At 42.1% G+C, this 16,494-nt stretch overlaps 1 protein-coding gene across 5 annotated transcripts in view; it reads left to right on the top strand.

Moving 5' to 3' along the window:
• Window positions 1-483: 483 nt before the first annotated feature.
• LOC102299751 (phospholipid-transporting ATPase IH) overlaps window positions 484-16,494 on the top strand; it is a 32,950-nt gene continuing 16,939 nt past the window's right edge. For 2 of the 5 annotated variants that reach the window (XM_042228580.1, XM_042228583.1), the window contains exons 1-6: window positions 485-992; window positions 9,493-9,615; window positions 9,855-9,944; window positions 10,980-11,060; window positions 11,726-11,833; window positions 13,821-13,949. In XM_042228580.1, coding sequence (XP_042084514.1) covers window positions 954-992; window positions 9,493-9,615; window positions 9,855-9,944; window positions 10,980-11,060; window positions 11,726-11,833; window positions 13,821-13,949 — 570 coding nt within the window. In that variant the 5' untranslated portion in view covers window positions 485-953. Of the gene's footprint in view, window positions 993-9,492; window positions 9,616-9,854; window positions 9,945-10,979; window positions 11,061-11,725; window positions 11,834-13,820; window positions 13,950-16,494 lie in introns of all 5 variants that reach the window. The other 3 variants (XM_005942187.3, XM_042228581.1, XM_042228582.1) reach the window with 3 other exon arrangements.

The raw sequence follows: 16,494 nt of genomic DNA, 5'->3' as shown, positions 1-16,494 counted from the left end.
TTACATTTGTGCAAAATCTGTTATTGCCTTATATACTACATTTCCATTAATGTTTGCACATTTGTGCATGTCAAAAAGTTTGCACAGCACTCTGTAATAAGCACTTGAAATATGCCATAAGTAAATTCCATTTTCCTGCATAACAGTCTACTAATGGAGAGGAGCAGCTGCTTATTTTATATGTACATTTTTACGTGATTGCAGTTTGAATGTATGAATTTTAGTAGAGTATTTTCTAATTTTGATTATGCCTATTTACTTATTTATTTAAGTAAGCATTTCTTTCCACCTGAATGGTCCATCTTTAAAACAGACTGACCTAAAGTTGTCCAGGTCTAACAGGCTTAATCGTGCTGTGATCTCAGGACGTGGGGTTTATGATGTTGGACCTGTGCTCGTTTTCTTCCCTCTCGTGCTTCTGCATGTGGATGTCGCTCGTTCGGTGCAGCATTCAATATAACATCCCGGGAGACGCCAGACATGCCATTGCGCACGCGCAGCGTAGTCATCTGACAGATGAGCGCTTTGGACGTTTCGCAGCACCGCTACATCGAGGGCCACCGCTGGGAACACAGAGCAGGACACAGACTCCACGAGGGACCGTCTCCTGCAAGAATAAAAGAACTCGTCACACGGAGAGCACCCTGCAAGAACACCCGCGGGTTTGGAGGTTTGCAAGCGCTGAAAATTCAGTGTAAAATGTAGCCAGCAGCGCTGGTGAGGGGTCGTTGTAATTTCTCGGGGGCTGCATGGCTCTTCCCAGGGATGCCATGAAAATCAGAGCAGCCGAGTGACTGAGAGACCGCTGCTCCTCGTTATCGCAGACACGCGGCGGCGACGGTGGAGGAGGTGAGCGATGGATCCTCGTGGAAAGATCTACACGAGGTAGCGCTTACGAAGATCCATCCAGGGAGAGCTGAACGTCTCTGTCGCGCAGTGTAGCCGTGTAAAGGATGGATTTCAGCCTGCTCCGGAATATCATCAGCAGATACGTAAGGCCCCCAGTGTGTCTGTCAACACTGTCACACAAGTGTAGCTCGGTGACTGGAAGTGCTCTGATACACGTTTTCATGGCTTTGGTTTTTGCACCTAAAACCGTGTTGCGTGTACATTTGCTCAGAGGGTTTGTGTGAGAGTGATAAATAACTTCCTGCAATAATACACATTTGACTCTAGCTGTTTTATTTTGTTTTGTTTTTTTGGCACAGGCCGGTGGCTGTGGGCTTTGCGATGTTTTTGTGGAGCTGAATGGAGAATGTTCCAGTAGCTACAGATGCAGTGATGACTGGTGAATGTGTAGAATTAAAGAAAAAATGCATGCATGCATACTAAACTTCCTCGTGGCTGGGACTCAAAAGAAGTGAGAGGCCGTGCCTTACACCTCTAGCTTGATAGAAGTTGCTCAGGTTAAGTTAATGAGGTTCTAAGAAAGGCGAGGCCATCAAAGCTTCAACATTTATCTCTAATGAGCAATCAGGTCTGCTTGTGAGCAGGAAATATCCACACAGTAATGATTGCAAGCTGTAATAATATTACTGGTTAGTCTGGTCTCAGTCTCTGTCATCAACAGCCACTGATTATCTATCCGGACATGAGGCAGCTGGTCGGTGGGAGCCTGAATTAGAGGAGAAAAAAAAATGACTATTAGGAACCTGCTTTGACAGGCCCAGTGATGCTCATCAGACTGTGTACCTATAGAGCATTGGTAAATCTGCTACCGTCTGTGGCCCTTTCCCGTGACCTTAAATCTGGCTCAGGTGCAGTGACGTGTATCGAGTTATCTTTCTCATCATTCAAGCCTGTTTCGTACCCCTTGGTGTCTATGTGTGTGCACATGTGCGCGAAGCAGGCCAGCGACAGTGTGCGTGGAGCTTGACTGATGTTTCAGCAGGGCTAATATCAGGGGAAATCAGATCTGGGAGGGAGGTCATCATCATTACGATCCCTCGCTCTTTTTTCCAATTGCATCCTGCAATATTAAATAGACACGCAATTAATCACAAATTAAATCCTCTGCATATTGATTTGCAACTGGAGGGATGGATGATGACTGCCTTGGCACCTATTAGTTGTGTATCACCTTCTATTAACCCTGCCGTATTATAACAGATGCTCGGGTAATGAGGGTGCGTAGTAGAACAAACCTTACATCCTTACATGAGATGAGGACAGGGTCCAAACCTTTTTTATTTAGTCCAGATGGAGCCAAGTACACCCAAGTTGAGGTTGCTGCCCAAATGTAGCCGGCCCTCTAATTATTTATCAGTGTTGTTTAAAAAAAGACTGTGCATGTTCTTTGGCCGTTAGAGGATGCAAATTTGATTTAGCCCACTTTAATCCACAGGGCAGGTTTTTGAGCCATTGCTTTTGCAACTAGTTTCCTTATTTTTACTGTCATCAATTCAGGATTTCTTGCTTGAAGCATTTCTGCTACTCTGCTCTTTGAGCTTCCTGGTTTTTCTGGACAGCATTGCAATGCCATATATGTGTAACCTAGTTTTGTTAGAGATTAAAAAAAAAAATACAAATTTTCATTGTTGTTTCAGGTGTCTTTGTTTCAACAGAGAGTCATTAAAAACTATAAAATCACTGAAACATGTTGGCAGTTGGTCAGTGACGCTACAAAGTATTGTAGATGCCTCAAAACAATATTGCTCATTGCTTTAATAGTTCAGATCTGTTGCATACGCCTTTATAATTAGATGAAAACTCGGAATGCACTGCATTCAGCCATGCTCGTTCACCTCTTCCCTGGCTGAAAAATTGCGGATGAATTGAGCCTGTGCACCATGGCAAACAATATCGGGAAAGAAAACTGTGGTGTCATGAGATTTTGTGGTGCGTGACGTTTAAATGGGACATTTTTGTTGTGTAACAACTTAAGTCTGTTAAAACTTTTTTATTTTTATTTTTTGCGTAAAAGAATGGCTGAGCCCTCATGCATTGAGATATAGAGGCTGATAGGTGCATGAGTGTGCACACAGACTTCTTCTGGTATGTTAGCAGTCGTTGCAGGAAGAGATTTTATTATAATTAAATTTATCTGTAAAAGGACCACCTGTGCTCTGAGTGTGTGTGTTATGTGTGTTCTCGATCTCTGCTCCCCTTCCTCTTCAGCGCCCTTTTCTCATCTGGTAATAATAGAGATGGAGTGATGCCTTAGACTGTTGCAAACTGTGAGAACTGCATGAGGTCATAATCTGTATAAGATAGTGCTTGTGTGTATGGGGCTGGACTTATTAGAAATAGCTGATGCCATGTAATAGCATAATTATGTCCTCCTGCTTTTAACTTCCACAACAGTCTCTCAGGGTCTCAATATTTGAAACCGTATCTGCTTTATTGCTACTGCACTGTGCTGTATATAGCTGTAATTTACCCTTGCCCCCCTGCTATCCTAACCCTCTTCTATCTTATCTCTAAATGTAAACTGTTATTCATGCTGAGACCTCTCACAAAATCAGCAGATAAAAAGAGAAAGGCCAGCGATGTTTCCCTTTTGATTAAAAAGGTGCCAGCAGCACCTTGCGCGCTGAAGGGCTTAAGAAGGGTTTCAAGCAACTTTACAGCCCTTTGAGTCCTGACTGGTGTTGAAAGGCAGAACACAGCCTGCTAGATTACTGTTTGCCACATCACTGCTACAAACAGTTAAGGGCAGTCTATTCCTGTCTGCTGCACCCTTTGGAGACGGGGCACTGGTGGAGCAATGGCAGCTGTAGGTGACAAAAACACACAGGATTTGTGTTTGGGGTTGAGCTTTGCCCGCTGATCTGTGTGCATATCAGAGGAAGCAGTCACACATCTTTTGTGCTGGCAAATAAGACTGATTTTTTTAATTATTATTTTTTTTGATTCTCGCAGCATGACCCGAAGACAACGTTTTCTTTATGACACACCATTTCCAGCCTGTATTATCGTCTCAGTGTTAAACGCAGACAAAATGAGAGGGTTTTTTTTTTTTTGGATGCAGATTAGGGTGGCAGGAGGAAAAGGAGAGAGGAGAGGGAGAGGAGAAGTAGCACAGCTGGATTAAAGACTTATGTAACTGTTGGATCACAGCGAGCTGAAGTGGGAGAGGAAGCTGGGACAACAGCGGAATACAAATGTTGTCATGTTAAAGTAATCAGCTCATATTTATCCTTTGATAATGTTGCCGGTGTTTGTGTTATGAGGTATCCGGTGGCTCTTTAATGCTTTTGAAATACTGTGCGCGGGCTGAAGGGTCACCATTCCCTTTTTTGCTTGTTTGTTTGCGCCTGTATAATTATTTGTCCCAAACACAATTTTTAATGAATGATTAGAATCCCTAAATGCCCATATTGTCCTTAGGAGCCATGTTCTCTCCCTATTTTACCACTTCCTTTTTCATTTCACTTTATACCCCCCAAAAATAAATTTGATAAACAACAGAGTCTAATAAGTCTCATTAAACCAAATTAAAAAACACCAAGAGGATACTGTGGATATTTTCTGGGACACTAATCCAGTCTCATAATCACTTGACTAATGTTGTATCAGAGCATTAAATTGAGGAAAAAATCTTACATGTTCGATCTGCAGCCATTATAATGAAGCCTCTGTGATCTGTCTCTTTGCCTAATGAACCTGCAGACATGCTGTAGAAGTCTCTGCGTACTGTATTGCTGTGGCGATCAGTGACTAATGAGTGTCTTTTTTTTTTTATCAAGATCCTCAGGCTCCTTTTTCTTATCCGTGTTCAGTGCGACAACAGACTTCAAAGCCTCTGTTAATAGGTTATTGCATTTGTTTTAGTGTTACCACCCCAAATTTACACAGAATTACTTGCTTTGCTCATTAGAGTGCAACAGAGTCCATTAGATGGCTAATATCGATGGGTTACAGCAGCAGTAAAATTAAAAGTTGAATCGTGCCAATTAAACTAAAGAAATGCACCAGGTGATGAGAGACAGTTATGCATGGAGTCACTGTAGCATCCACATAATACTCAAAGATAACATTTCTGAGGCTCTGTAGCAATATATATTTTAAAATGAGCTAAAATTGCTTAATAATATGGTCGCTAGCTTCTGTTTTGAATAAAGCTAAACAGCATCACGTCCTGCTCTGGAGTTGTGTACGTTGTCCATTCTATGTTAGCATGAGGAGTTCATTAAGGTAAGGCTTGCTCAGAGGAATTTGATCTGTCGGTTAATGAAGGATCACTGCTAAACATGCTGCGTGCAGCACAGCATGACTCGGCAGTGGAGGAAGTATGAGACATGACCATATAATCAAGCCAGTTAATGGCGTATGTCTTTTATTGCCCCTCTCTAGTAGAAAGGCACCGCATCACAGAGGTGGCATAGATGGCACTGCTGGGGTCGAGTTGGCGTTTTCGTAATGAAAATGTATGCATTCATGGTGCCATTAAGTGCTTATGGAGCAAAGCCTGTGTGAATGGTAGGCACATTATTACACAATGCTAGATCTGGAAATACTCTCATGGCTTTCTAAAGCAGCATTTCGAATTATAAACAAATGGCAAAGCACCTACCTAATAGGAGTGCTTCACACAGTGCAGAAACATAAAAGGGAAAGTTGTAGTGGTGGTTTCTTTAATTTAATTTTTTATTCTTTGCTGTAATAAAGTATATCCTGTCATTGTTGATGATTGATGGTGATGTAAGACCCGTCGCTCTGCTGGTTGGGGTTGTTAATAAAGACAAAGCCTCCATGTCCTGCTACCAGCCACCAAGCCACTTTGTCTGTTGGAGCAGCAGAGTGAAGAGGGAGCTGTGGGACGCGGGTTGATACGGATCAGTGAGGATTAATGATCAGATAACTGCACACCACAATGCAATCTCTCTGCGTCTTCCTCCATCCCTCTCCCACAGTCACGCTGTCATAATGTGACACTCGCTGCCAGGAGATGATGGGAACAAAGGGAGAAAACACTGCAGATAGAAATATGGGGGAGATGGATGGTGAATTCAGAGAGCTGTGGATTTGAAGAATGGTTGAACTAATGTAGAAATAGACAAAGTAAATATTTAGAATGTTTAAGATGTAAGCGAGCAATTTCATTGAAATAGCAATGACCGTTTTCCACATTTGTCCTGATTACAGTGCAAAACTTTAACCTGAACTCCCACTAATGCATAACGAATCTGAGGCTAGATTATTATAATTCCTTATAGTCGTGTTTTCCTGATAGCTTTATGGAAAGTCTCCAGTTGAACCAAAATGCTGCTGCAAGAGCACTAACAGGAAGACAGATCACATTTCTCTCTTACTGACTTCTCTTCGCTGGTTCTTTGTTAAATCCAGAATTGAATTTAAAGTCCTTCTCCTCACATTTAAAGGCCTGAGCGATCAGGGTCAGTCACGTCGTAAAGATTTCATATCACCATATTATCCACAACTGAGCACTTTGTGAGTTACCAAAAGTAGAAGGGGAGCCAGAACCTTCAACTATCAGCCTCCTCTCATGTGTGTTATCAGCTCTCAGTTTAGATTTGGAAGATAACCACCCTCATACATGATTAGACTTCCTTTTCGATCAAACCTATAGTTGGGGCTGGATCAGGTGACCCAGGCTCAGACTTTTATCTACTCCTGTAGTTTGTGTTTTGTCCTGCTTGGTGTCTTTATTGCTGTCAATTAAGGTGAAAAATACATATGGTTTATGCATTTACTTGGCCACTGAAAGGTCACTGGTTCAAAAAGCCAAACTCTGTCAAATCAAATATGTGGAACTACCCCATGTGACAAGGGACCAGCTGAAAGTAGCTTCCTCTTGTCAAATAAAGTGAACCTCCCACCAAAGGCCCTTTCTATAGCAGGAAAAACCTGCAATGCCAAATTAGAAGTATTTGGAATTTGCCCTTTTAGTTGACAGTGCTTTCTATTCTCCAGCCTCCCATTTAGATCCCCGGTTTGTCCTTTGAATGGATCACATCCTTAGCTTGATTTGATGCAAGCACTATAACAAATTGTACAAAGCCGTCCTTGGTCCAATACACTGCTCTTAATATTAAACCATCAAATGTACTGTATGGTCAGAGAGTTTGATTGTAACCAAGTTTTTTTTGTTGTTGTTGTTGTTGTTGTTGTTGTTGTTTTGGTATTAACATGAACATGAAATTCCTTTGCACATCGTGGTTATGTCGGGTATTTATAAGACGTTTAAAGTAAACAACTAAGGCTCAAGGTTAGGTGGCTTAATATTACCAGGACAGCTGTTTGATTTGGTCAGTTCCCTTTACAAAAAAAATAAATAAATGAAAGATTACTCGCACATGCTGCATCATGTCAGTGACAACTGCTTCTATTTTTGCCCTCAGCCCCACCTTCTCTCCCCGTTACTCTCCCCATACATCCTTTTCTTTGTCCTTGTTACCCTTTTTCTTCTGTAGAAATCTGTTGTTGCTGATTTCTTCCTGTTCTCTGCTTTTGCTGCTTTCGGTTTCTGCCTTACTTTGAGTTTCTTTCGGTTTCTTTCCATTTTCAGTGTTCGTCTGGGTCATGCTGCTCCCCCACCCCGTAATAGTTTGGAGGGGTCTCCAGTCGGCTGACACTGTTGGATCTGTGTCTATTTTTATCTCACTGCCAAGCGTCTGATGCCAGGATCTGGGTCTCTTTGCTTTTAAGTTTTGCAGTTAGCTATTTGGGTGTCTCATCTTGCGTTGAATTCACTGTGATGCTGCATTAACCTTCATTTGATCTTAAACTTGTTAAAACTTGTGGATTAAGTTGACAGGAAACACATTTGGGACATGTACGTGCTGTGGACTGAGCACAAATGTATTAGAAGTTGGGGGGGGGGGTTTCTCACTGACAATAATGAGCTACGTCTCTGCCAAAATGTTGAGGACGTTTGAAGCAGTGAAGCGCTACTTCCTCTAAAGTGCTTGTTCCAGAACTTTTCTGCTAATGGTCAACACTTCTGCTTTGAGCTGTGTCAGGTCGGCCGCTTTGCCAAAGTCTACGCTAACGGTGCCCACTCAGGCCAAAACATTAGGACTCGTGTAGACACAAACAGCCAAATCCTGGTCTCGTGATTCTTGTTTTGTCTCGGAGAGCTCTGTTACTGCAGTAGCTTTTAATGTGGGACATCTCTGAGAAAAAATGTGCTGCGGTGAAGTCCCACAGTGCATTCTGTTAAGCCCTGGGGATGGTTTGCATGCACGGGAACTGATGTGTATTTAATTTTTTTAAAGTCAAGCCACTGAATCAGTTGAAAATTGTAAGAGCAACAACATAGCTGTGTTTTGGACCTGTGCAGATGGAAGAGAGCAGAGGGCTGACTGCAGAATATCCTGACTGTTCTGCAGGAAGAAAAAGATAAATGACAAATCCACTCTACCGTGACTCAGAGCCGAACCCACCTACACGCATCACAAACATTAACACATCCTTCAATTTGGCTTGTCTTGTCTGAAAAGTTGTTTGTTAAAAGAAGTCACAGAAGTCGTGTAACACAGTCTTGTTTAACATTCTGTTGCAGTTTTTCATCTAGGACTCTGTTTTTCTTGATTCTAATCAAAAAAATGTATAAATACTGTTTGCAAGTATTTTTTGATTAGTTGTATATTATCTACAATAATGTATACTGGCTGCTCATATACCGGTAAACTATGCTTCCACGCTGTGAAGTCATGTTTTAAGGAGGTGCCGGTAAAATGTTGGTGTTATTCAGCTGCATCGTTTCAATTGATGTAAGCCAGATAATAGCAAGGAGGTCATTAATTGTAATCGGACACTTTGTGATATAACCCAGTAGGGCTGTTCGATATAACGATATATATTGGATGAAGATATAAAAGCATCTATTGTTTCATTTTACGCTATCGTTTGCTTCGTGGTGTTGCAAAATAAACTGTTTACGGCAATATTTTTTTCATTATTTTGATGGTCACTGTAGTGCCTATATTAATTTCTTAAAGTTCTCACTTTCTCTTATATTTAATAGAACCACACTACAGACAGACAAGCGTTTGTTTTTATGTGTTGTCGTTAGCAACAACGACGGTAAAACCACCGTGTCCGCTTGTTCCACATAAACCTTTCACAATAAAGCTCAAGATCCTGTTGAGACTTTTCAAAATAAACTGAATCGCGTAAAAGATGCAGAGTGTTTACGGATGAGAATTAAAAAAGAGCCGCCAGGTGCTAAAAAAAATAGACTTTAGACTCAAACGTTAGAACAGGCTTTTCCCCGCAGCACGCCGTGTAATAAATACTCACAAAGAAAACGGCGCCGTTACAACTTATGTCTAAAAATGTATAGTTTCATGCATCGGTTAAAACACTCAACTCCAGGTACACGAACACTTCACGCAAGTCGAGCTGCCCGAGATTTACAGAATTTATAGAAAATGTTAAATTTTTGTGATTTATATTGTTATCGGACATAGATGTCTTAATATCGGGATATGAGATTTTGGTCATATCGCACAGCCCTATAACCCAGTTTCTTGTCCCTACCTTCTATTGCTATTTATATCTGCATGTTATTTCTTTCTTCTGCAGTGTGTCGGGGAGGAGATCTGGGTGGACAGTCGGACGGTGTATATCGGGCATAAAGAACCCCCTCCAGGAGCTGAGGCGTACATCCCTCAGCGTTATCCCGACAACCGCATTGTGTCCTCCAAGGTGAGCGGTCCGCAGCCCACAAGTCACTGCTATAACACTTTTTATCATTACGCTATGTTAGTTTTATACTCAGGCAACCAAGTAATCCTGTTTTGTAGCTGTGTTTCTTTTATTTTTAAAGGATGCTTTACTTTTTTTTGTCTTTATCATTGTTTTTTGGCACAGGAACTGTTATGATGTTTGCTTTTCTTTTCTTCTAAATGCCTTGATAGTAAGTTTGCTGTTACTCTCTTCCGCAGTACACCTTCTGGAACTTCATTCCCAAGAACCTGTTTGAGCAGTTCAGAAGAATCGCTAACTTTTACTTTTTGGTCATATTTTTGGTTCAGGTGAGATTTCGGCTTTATTAATGACAATTATTTTTCTCTTTAATCTGCCTACTGTGCGAGCACTGCAGGCACTGCATGTTTGTGCACTCTCTGTAGAAGATACTGTATGTTTATGCCAGATTTCTGTCCTTGTAGAATTAGCAAATCATTTTTTTCCAAATTTTTTTGGGGGGGTTGGTTTCTTTCTTTTAAACACAGCTTCACAAGTTCTTTGGAAACAGTAATAGTGTTCTGTGTCACTCTGTGATTTCCACCCTTAATATGGATCTCTGGTTGTTTTAGAATCTGCTGATTTTACATTTGTCTGGAATTGATTCATAATTGCCAGAAGTCACAGTGGTGCTGTCTCATTATGTGGCTGTGTGCACTGTTTAATCATATGAGTGCTGAAAGCTGTTTAGACACTCCCTTATCGTTCACATATTTCAAAATAAGAGCACTCACTCATCTGAGGCTAATGCAAATTTGCAAAGTCAACGTTCTCGAATGGATTGTTGTAGTGCTCTCTCTGTACCTCAGAAGCTTTTCTTCGTCTTCTGAACTGCCACATTGTATCAAATATAGTGGCTGAATAACAATGCAAGGATGGACTAGTGATAATAGTCAGATAGTTAATAGTTCCGGTCTATTAAGGCAATTTCTCTTCCAGCAGTTGCCTTGATAGAGGAGTTTGAAACATGGCCACAGACTGGGTGCATGCATTTATTGATGATGGGGCGTGCTGAGGATGTGTTTGTAATTTATAACATTTTTTAAACTGAAATAATGACATTGCTTGCTGCATTTAATGTGTCTCTGAAACTGTAGGGGTGTATACGCCTAAATATACTGATCATAACTATCCCAGGAGGTTAATCCTAAAGGAAAAGATCAAATTTGATCCCAAGCTTGAAGTTTTAAAAGCTCTTCACTGATGCACATTGAACAGTGCTGTTTACTTGACATCCTATCTTCTATTTGTGGCCACTTCTTCACCCCCAACCCCCCCCCCCCCCCCACTCTACGTCTTCCTCCTCCTGTTTCTTTCCCTTGCAGCTCATCATCGACACCCCCACCAGCCCAGTCACTAGTGGCCTGCCCCTCTTCTTTGTTATCACGGTCACCGCCATCAAACAGGTAGGATGCACACAAATATGCTTATATGTCCAAGAAAAATTGCCCGTGATTATCCTCTATACGCATCAACTGCTGGCCTCAAATACCCACGCACTCTCCGTTCTCCGTTGCTCTATTATCTGTATATACACATTCCACTCCCAGCAAAGGGGCATGCCATTGAATCTGTCTGCTGATGTGAGAAATATGATCATGAATGGTCTCCTCTGTTAATCACTCGAGCTGAGGATCCCGTGACTCTGGGCGATGCATCCTCTCCGTTCCGTCCCAGTACTGAGGGATGGGGTACTATCAGTGATAGATAGAGCTATTCTCGCTCAGGAAGCCAGAGCTTTACTAGGACATAAATCTAAAACATGACACATTGGCTACAAATCCAGGAAACGGGTCACCAAGCTCAGAAAGTGCGATGCTAATTAATTACTATGTATGACTTTGACCTCGTGCTCTCCTCTCTCTTGATCTGGTGCTGGCCCCGATTCTGCTTGTACAACAGTCTATATTCTTTGTTTCCCCACTGCCAACACACACACACACACACACACACACACACACACACACACACACACACACACACATATTTATTTCCTCCTTTTTTTTTCCGCCTCCCCTTACAATCTCGTTTTCTATCCCTTGCTGCAACCCACTTGCTGCATCTCTCTCAGGGCTACGAGGATTGGCTCAGACACAAAGCTGACTGCTCTATAAACGAGTGTCCGGTGGACGTGGTGCAGCAGGGGAAGGTGGTGAGGACACAGAGTCACAAGCTACGGGTAAGAATGGCCTCATTAGAGCAGCATAGCACCTGAGGCCACAAAGCAACACTGCTGTTCTGCTGCATAGCTCACTTTTTTTCCCCTGTAACTGTCGCTCTCACCAGCCCACCCCTTTCTCTTCCTCTCTGCAGTCCTCTCGAACTTTCTTTACTGCTGCTTTTGCTCTCTCTTCACTTTCCCACCAATTAATTTCCCCGAAGCTGTGATAGATTGTCCCCCGGTGTAGCACGCGAGTCCCTCGGAGGACGAAGACGACTGATGTATTTCATGATTTAGGATATTCCTGTCATCATCCTCTGATGTTCTCTTCTGTCATTCTGATGCAACAGTAAATCTCTGTTTGGTGGTGTAATTCAGTTTGCCGTGATTGCAAATGATTTTCATAATTTCACATCCCATCTTTGATCGAACTGGTAGTTTGTTGTTTTTTTTTGTTTTTTTTAATGTTTCCATCTTTTCCATCTCAGCTCACGTAGGATTTCACGTTATTCCAGTATTATCTTCTCAGCCCACTATCCGATTCTGTTCACTTTAATGCACAAATGAACTCTTCTTCTTTTTATAGAGCCATTACACCTTTTTCTGTATGAAAACACACTGGAAATAAGGCTCATTAATTTGCATTTATTAGTGTGGCTTTATTTACAGCAGTGCTGCTCGTGGTACCAAATGCAGGGGCGAATGCCAATATTTCTGTGAAAAATATAAACTAGTGTCACTCAGCTGGCATGCTGCTCTGCAGTAATCTGTCCTGTATCATCCAAGTATGAATGAAAAGATCAGACTGCTTAATACTAGCCCATCACCTAAAATGTAGATGCATAGAATAGAGCCTGACCGATATTATGTGTGTGCTAATATCAGTCTACTGATGAATCTGCATTGGCAGTTATAGCAGCCGATAAATTTTTAATTTATCTGCTAGAAAAAAAGGAAAGAAGAGAGCGGAGAAACACGCTTCAACCGTGTAATGGGTGTTACAACTCTAAAACTTACCTGTTGGTGACACAGGAGTGCCTGTAGGTCACGAGGTAGGCAGGCTGCTCCAGTCTCCATCAGTGAGATGCTGAACCACCAGTTGCTCTCTAAAGCGTTCATCAGAATATAGAAAACACTTAGAAGAAGCATAAAAACAGTGTTTGTATGAATGGGTGAATGTGGCATGTTGTATAAAGTGCTTTGCCTGCTCAAGTAGAAAATCCCTGTATAAGAACCAGTCCTTTTTCCATTACTGTTTATGTGTTTGGACCGCCACATACACAGCAACCAGCTGATCTGAGTAGGGTAGAGCATAAATGAGCAATCGACAACTTGTTGAAACAATAAAATGAGATCATTTTTAAACTGCATTGCGAATTTATTATGGACTCATAAATAACGACACATTCATTCTCGTTTTGAAGCATTGTTTTTTCATAATATGTAATCGGTGCTGGTTACATGTCGTGTCTGCTGCTCTTAAAGTAGAGTTAATGCAGACTATGTGGGAACCTCAGTATATAGTTTGCACAAATCTACCAAGTGAAAGCCCAAATGCACAAATATACTTTTTTTTCTCTTTTCTTTTTTTTTTATGTTTCCTGCCTGGCTTTATCTGTCACTGTCTCTTTCCTGTCTTTCTGCCTCTCTCTAGCTGTCTGTGTCTGTCTTCTGGGATTGTTTTTTCTTTAGTGCTAAGGTTTCTTCCTTCCATAGATCAGAGAGGATTAAAGTGTGAATTGGGAGCAGGAATAATGATGAATACATTAATCATGCAAAATCAGAGAGCGTGTGTCATGTGTATGGTCACCGTGGAGATGGGATTTATCAGAGTTTAAGCTGCTCTGCTCGCATAATCCGTTATGCAATTTCTGATTTTATTTTTTTAATTTTTTTAAAGAGAGATGGTAAAGGATTTCTAACAGGTTTGTCAGTCCCTGTCACTAATTCTGTGTTTATGTATTTATTATTAATGATATCGAAACCACTGTTTGTCCTCTTCCAGGTGGGGGACATCGTTGTGGTGAAGGAAGATGAGACGTTCCCCTGTGACCTCATTCTTCTCTCCTCTAGTCGCTCTGATGGGACCTGCTACGTCACCACCACCAGCTTGGACGGGGAGTCTAGTCACAAGGTGCCACAACTAGTGAAACTGTTTGAATCAGTCTGTTCTCAACTTGTCTTTATATCCATCCATCCATCTTCATCCGCTTTATCCGGGGCCGGGTCGCGGGGGCAGCAGCTTAAGCAGAGAAGCCCAGACCTCCCTCTCCCCAGCCACCTCCTCCAGCTTATCCGGGGGAACACCAAGGCGTTCCCAGGCCAGCCGAGAGATGTAATCTCTCCAGCGTGTCCTGGGTCTGCCCCGGGGCCTCCTCCCAGTGGGACATGCCCGGAACACCAACCCCAGGAGGCGCCCAGGAGGCATCCTTGTCAGATGCCCGAACCACCTCAGCTGGCTCCTTTCGATGTGGAGGAGCAGCGGCTCTACTCTGAGCCCCTCCCTGATGGCCGAATTTCTCACCCTATCTCTAAGGGAGAGGCCAGCCACCCTTCGGAGGAAGCTCATTTCTGCCGCTTGTATCCGCAATCACGTTCTTTCAGTCACTACCCACAGCTCGTGGCCATAGGTGAGGGTAGGGACGTAGATCGACCGGTAAATTGAGAGCTTCACTTTTACACTCAGCTCCCTCTTCACCACGACGGACCGGTGCAGCGTCCGCATCACTGCAGCCGCCGCACCAATCCGTCTGTCGATCTCGCTTCTCCCATCACTCGTGAACAAGACCCCGAGATACTTGAACTCCTCCACTTGGGGCAGGAGCTCATCCCCGACCCGGAGTGGGCACTCCACCCTTTTCCGGCTGATTGTCTTTATATTTCCTGTCAAAAAAGAAGTTTACATAGGTCCTTAAATTAATCAGAGTTAAGGCCTTCTGAAGCACCAAATCACCACAAATATAAGTCTTTTATGAAATCAAACAATGCCTGTCTGCTCACAAAGAACAACAGTTGTTATGTAACAGTGTAGTATTATCCAATGCTATTATTCTCTCCCTAAACTGTTTTAGTCTCCCTAACAAAAAATGAAAGCATCATTGTTTCCAGGCATACGGAGAAAAGATTATTGTATGTATTATGAAAAAAAAATCTCACATCCATGAGTTTGCATTGTCAGGACTATTGATTATTATAATATTGATTAAAAAAAAATGCAGGAAGCTAACGCAACCATGTTCATCATTCTAGTAAATATGTAATCTCAACACTATTCTGCAGTGTTTTACTGTAAACCTATAAACCTTATGGTTTATAATTTGGGAGTTTTTAATTACCTGGAGTATGAAAAGTCTTATGTGTTACAGATTTTAAATTGTGTGAGTATTGCCTGTAATTATTACTAGTTATCTGCTGCAGTGCACTATTTAAGCTGCTTTACCCTGCTCACAGTTGCTGGGCTCGTGCAAGCTGCTTTACAACCCTGCTTTTCGGCTGTTTGACTAAAGGTTAATTTATTACATATTTATTACGCTATTTTCCAGCTCCCTGACTCTGCCAGTATTTAAAAGATTCATTTATTTTAAACTGTGCCAATCATTTGGCTCCCTTCTCTTAACTTAGGGGGAGTTAAACTTTTAACTTTCCTCTGACCCCACAAATGGAAGATTTGAACAACAGGTGGGCGGGCCTGCTATGCTCACAGGCAGAACTGTGTGGCCGAGAGGAACCATATTAAGGATATCTTATCTTTTTGACATCATGAAGATCTAAACGTTTAAAAAAGAAAATGTTGAAGTGTTTGGAGCAGTCCCAAGTCTGAGGTTTTGGCTCACAGGGATAAAATTATGCCCGTGTTTATTATGAACGCCAGTGTAAACGAAGGAAAGACAGAAATGCCATAATGACCTTTCATTGGATGACACTGCCACTGGAACACAGCAGCGAACATTCAGATGAATGAAGTATGATTGTATTAATGATTTATTGTCATTTCATACATTCTGCAAGTAGCGACCATGTAACGATGAATTTAATTGATTCACGTGCCACTTTAGGGTAAAAATCCAGTTGTCTAATGTACATATTTGTTGCTAATAATAGCAACGAATAATAATAGGACAAATATCTTTTTGGTTGGTCTGAAAAACGGAGCAGTTTAAGAAGGCACCCTTAAGGTTTAGCGGGAGTGTGAGGTTTCCATTTATTCTACTTTCTCATGTTTTCTGTCAGTGATTATTCACAAAAGATAATCAGCAGATTTACTCAATAATCAGAACATTAACTGGCTGCAGCCCTGCACTTTTCAGGCAGCATGCACCTACTCATAAATTCATAATGATCGAGGTGACACACTGGCCCACCTGCATAGGTGATCACTGGTGTCACTCACATGATCTTATGCATGGATGATCATATGCATACACAAACACACACACACGTATTACCCACAGTATAGAACAGACTACTGAACTCATCTTCCTCATACATGCCCTCGGGGCAGCCCTCTGATGTGTTCACCATCCCAGCATGCTGTCCCCTGGTGACCCCAAGAGCCCCTGACTCATCTTGCTGCCTTTTTTTTTTCCCCCCTCAGTCATTTAGTGAACCGGCTGAGGCTCTTCTCATTAGCGACTGTGGGTGACATTTTCCTCTTGCTGTCTTCTTCATCCCCCTCTCCG

The sequence above is a fragment of the Haplochromis burtoni genome, unplaced genomic scaffold, assembly GCF_018398535.1.
Source record: "Haplochromis burtoni strain Fernald_Lab_line unplaced genomic scaffold, NCSU_Asbu1 Contig_333, whole genome shotgun sequence".
Taxonomy (NCBI): Eukaryota; Metazoa; Chordata; class Actinopteri; order Cichliformes; family Cichlidae; genus Haplochromis; species Haplochromis burtoni.
This window is presented reverse-complemented; position numbering and strand designations above follow the sequence as displayed.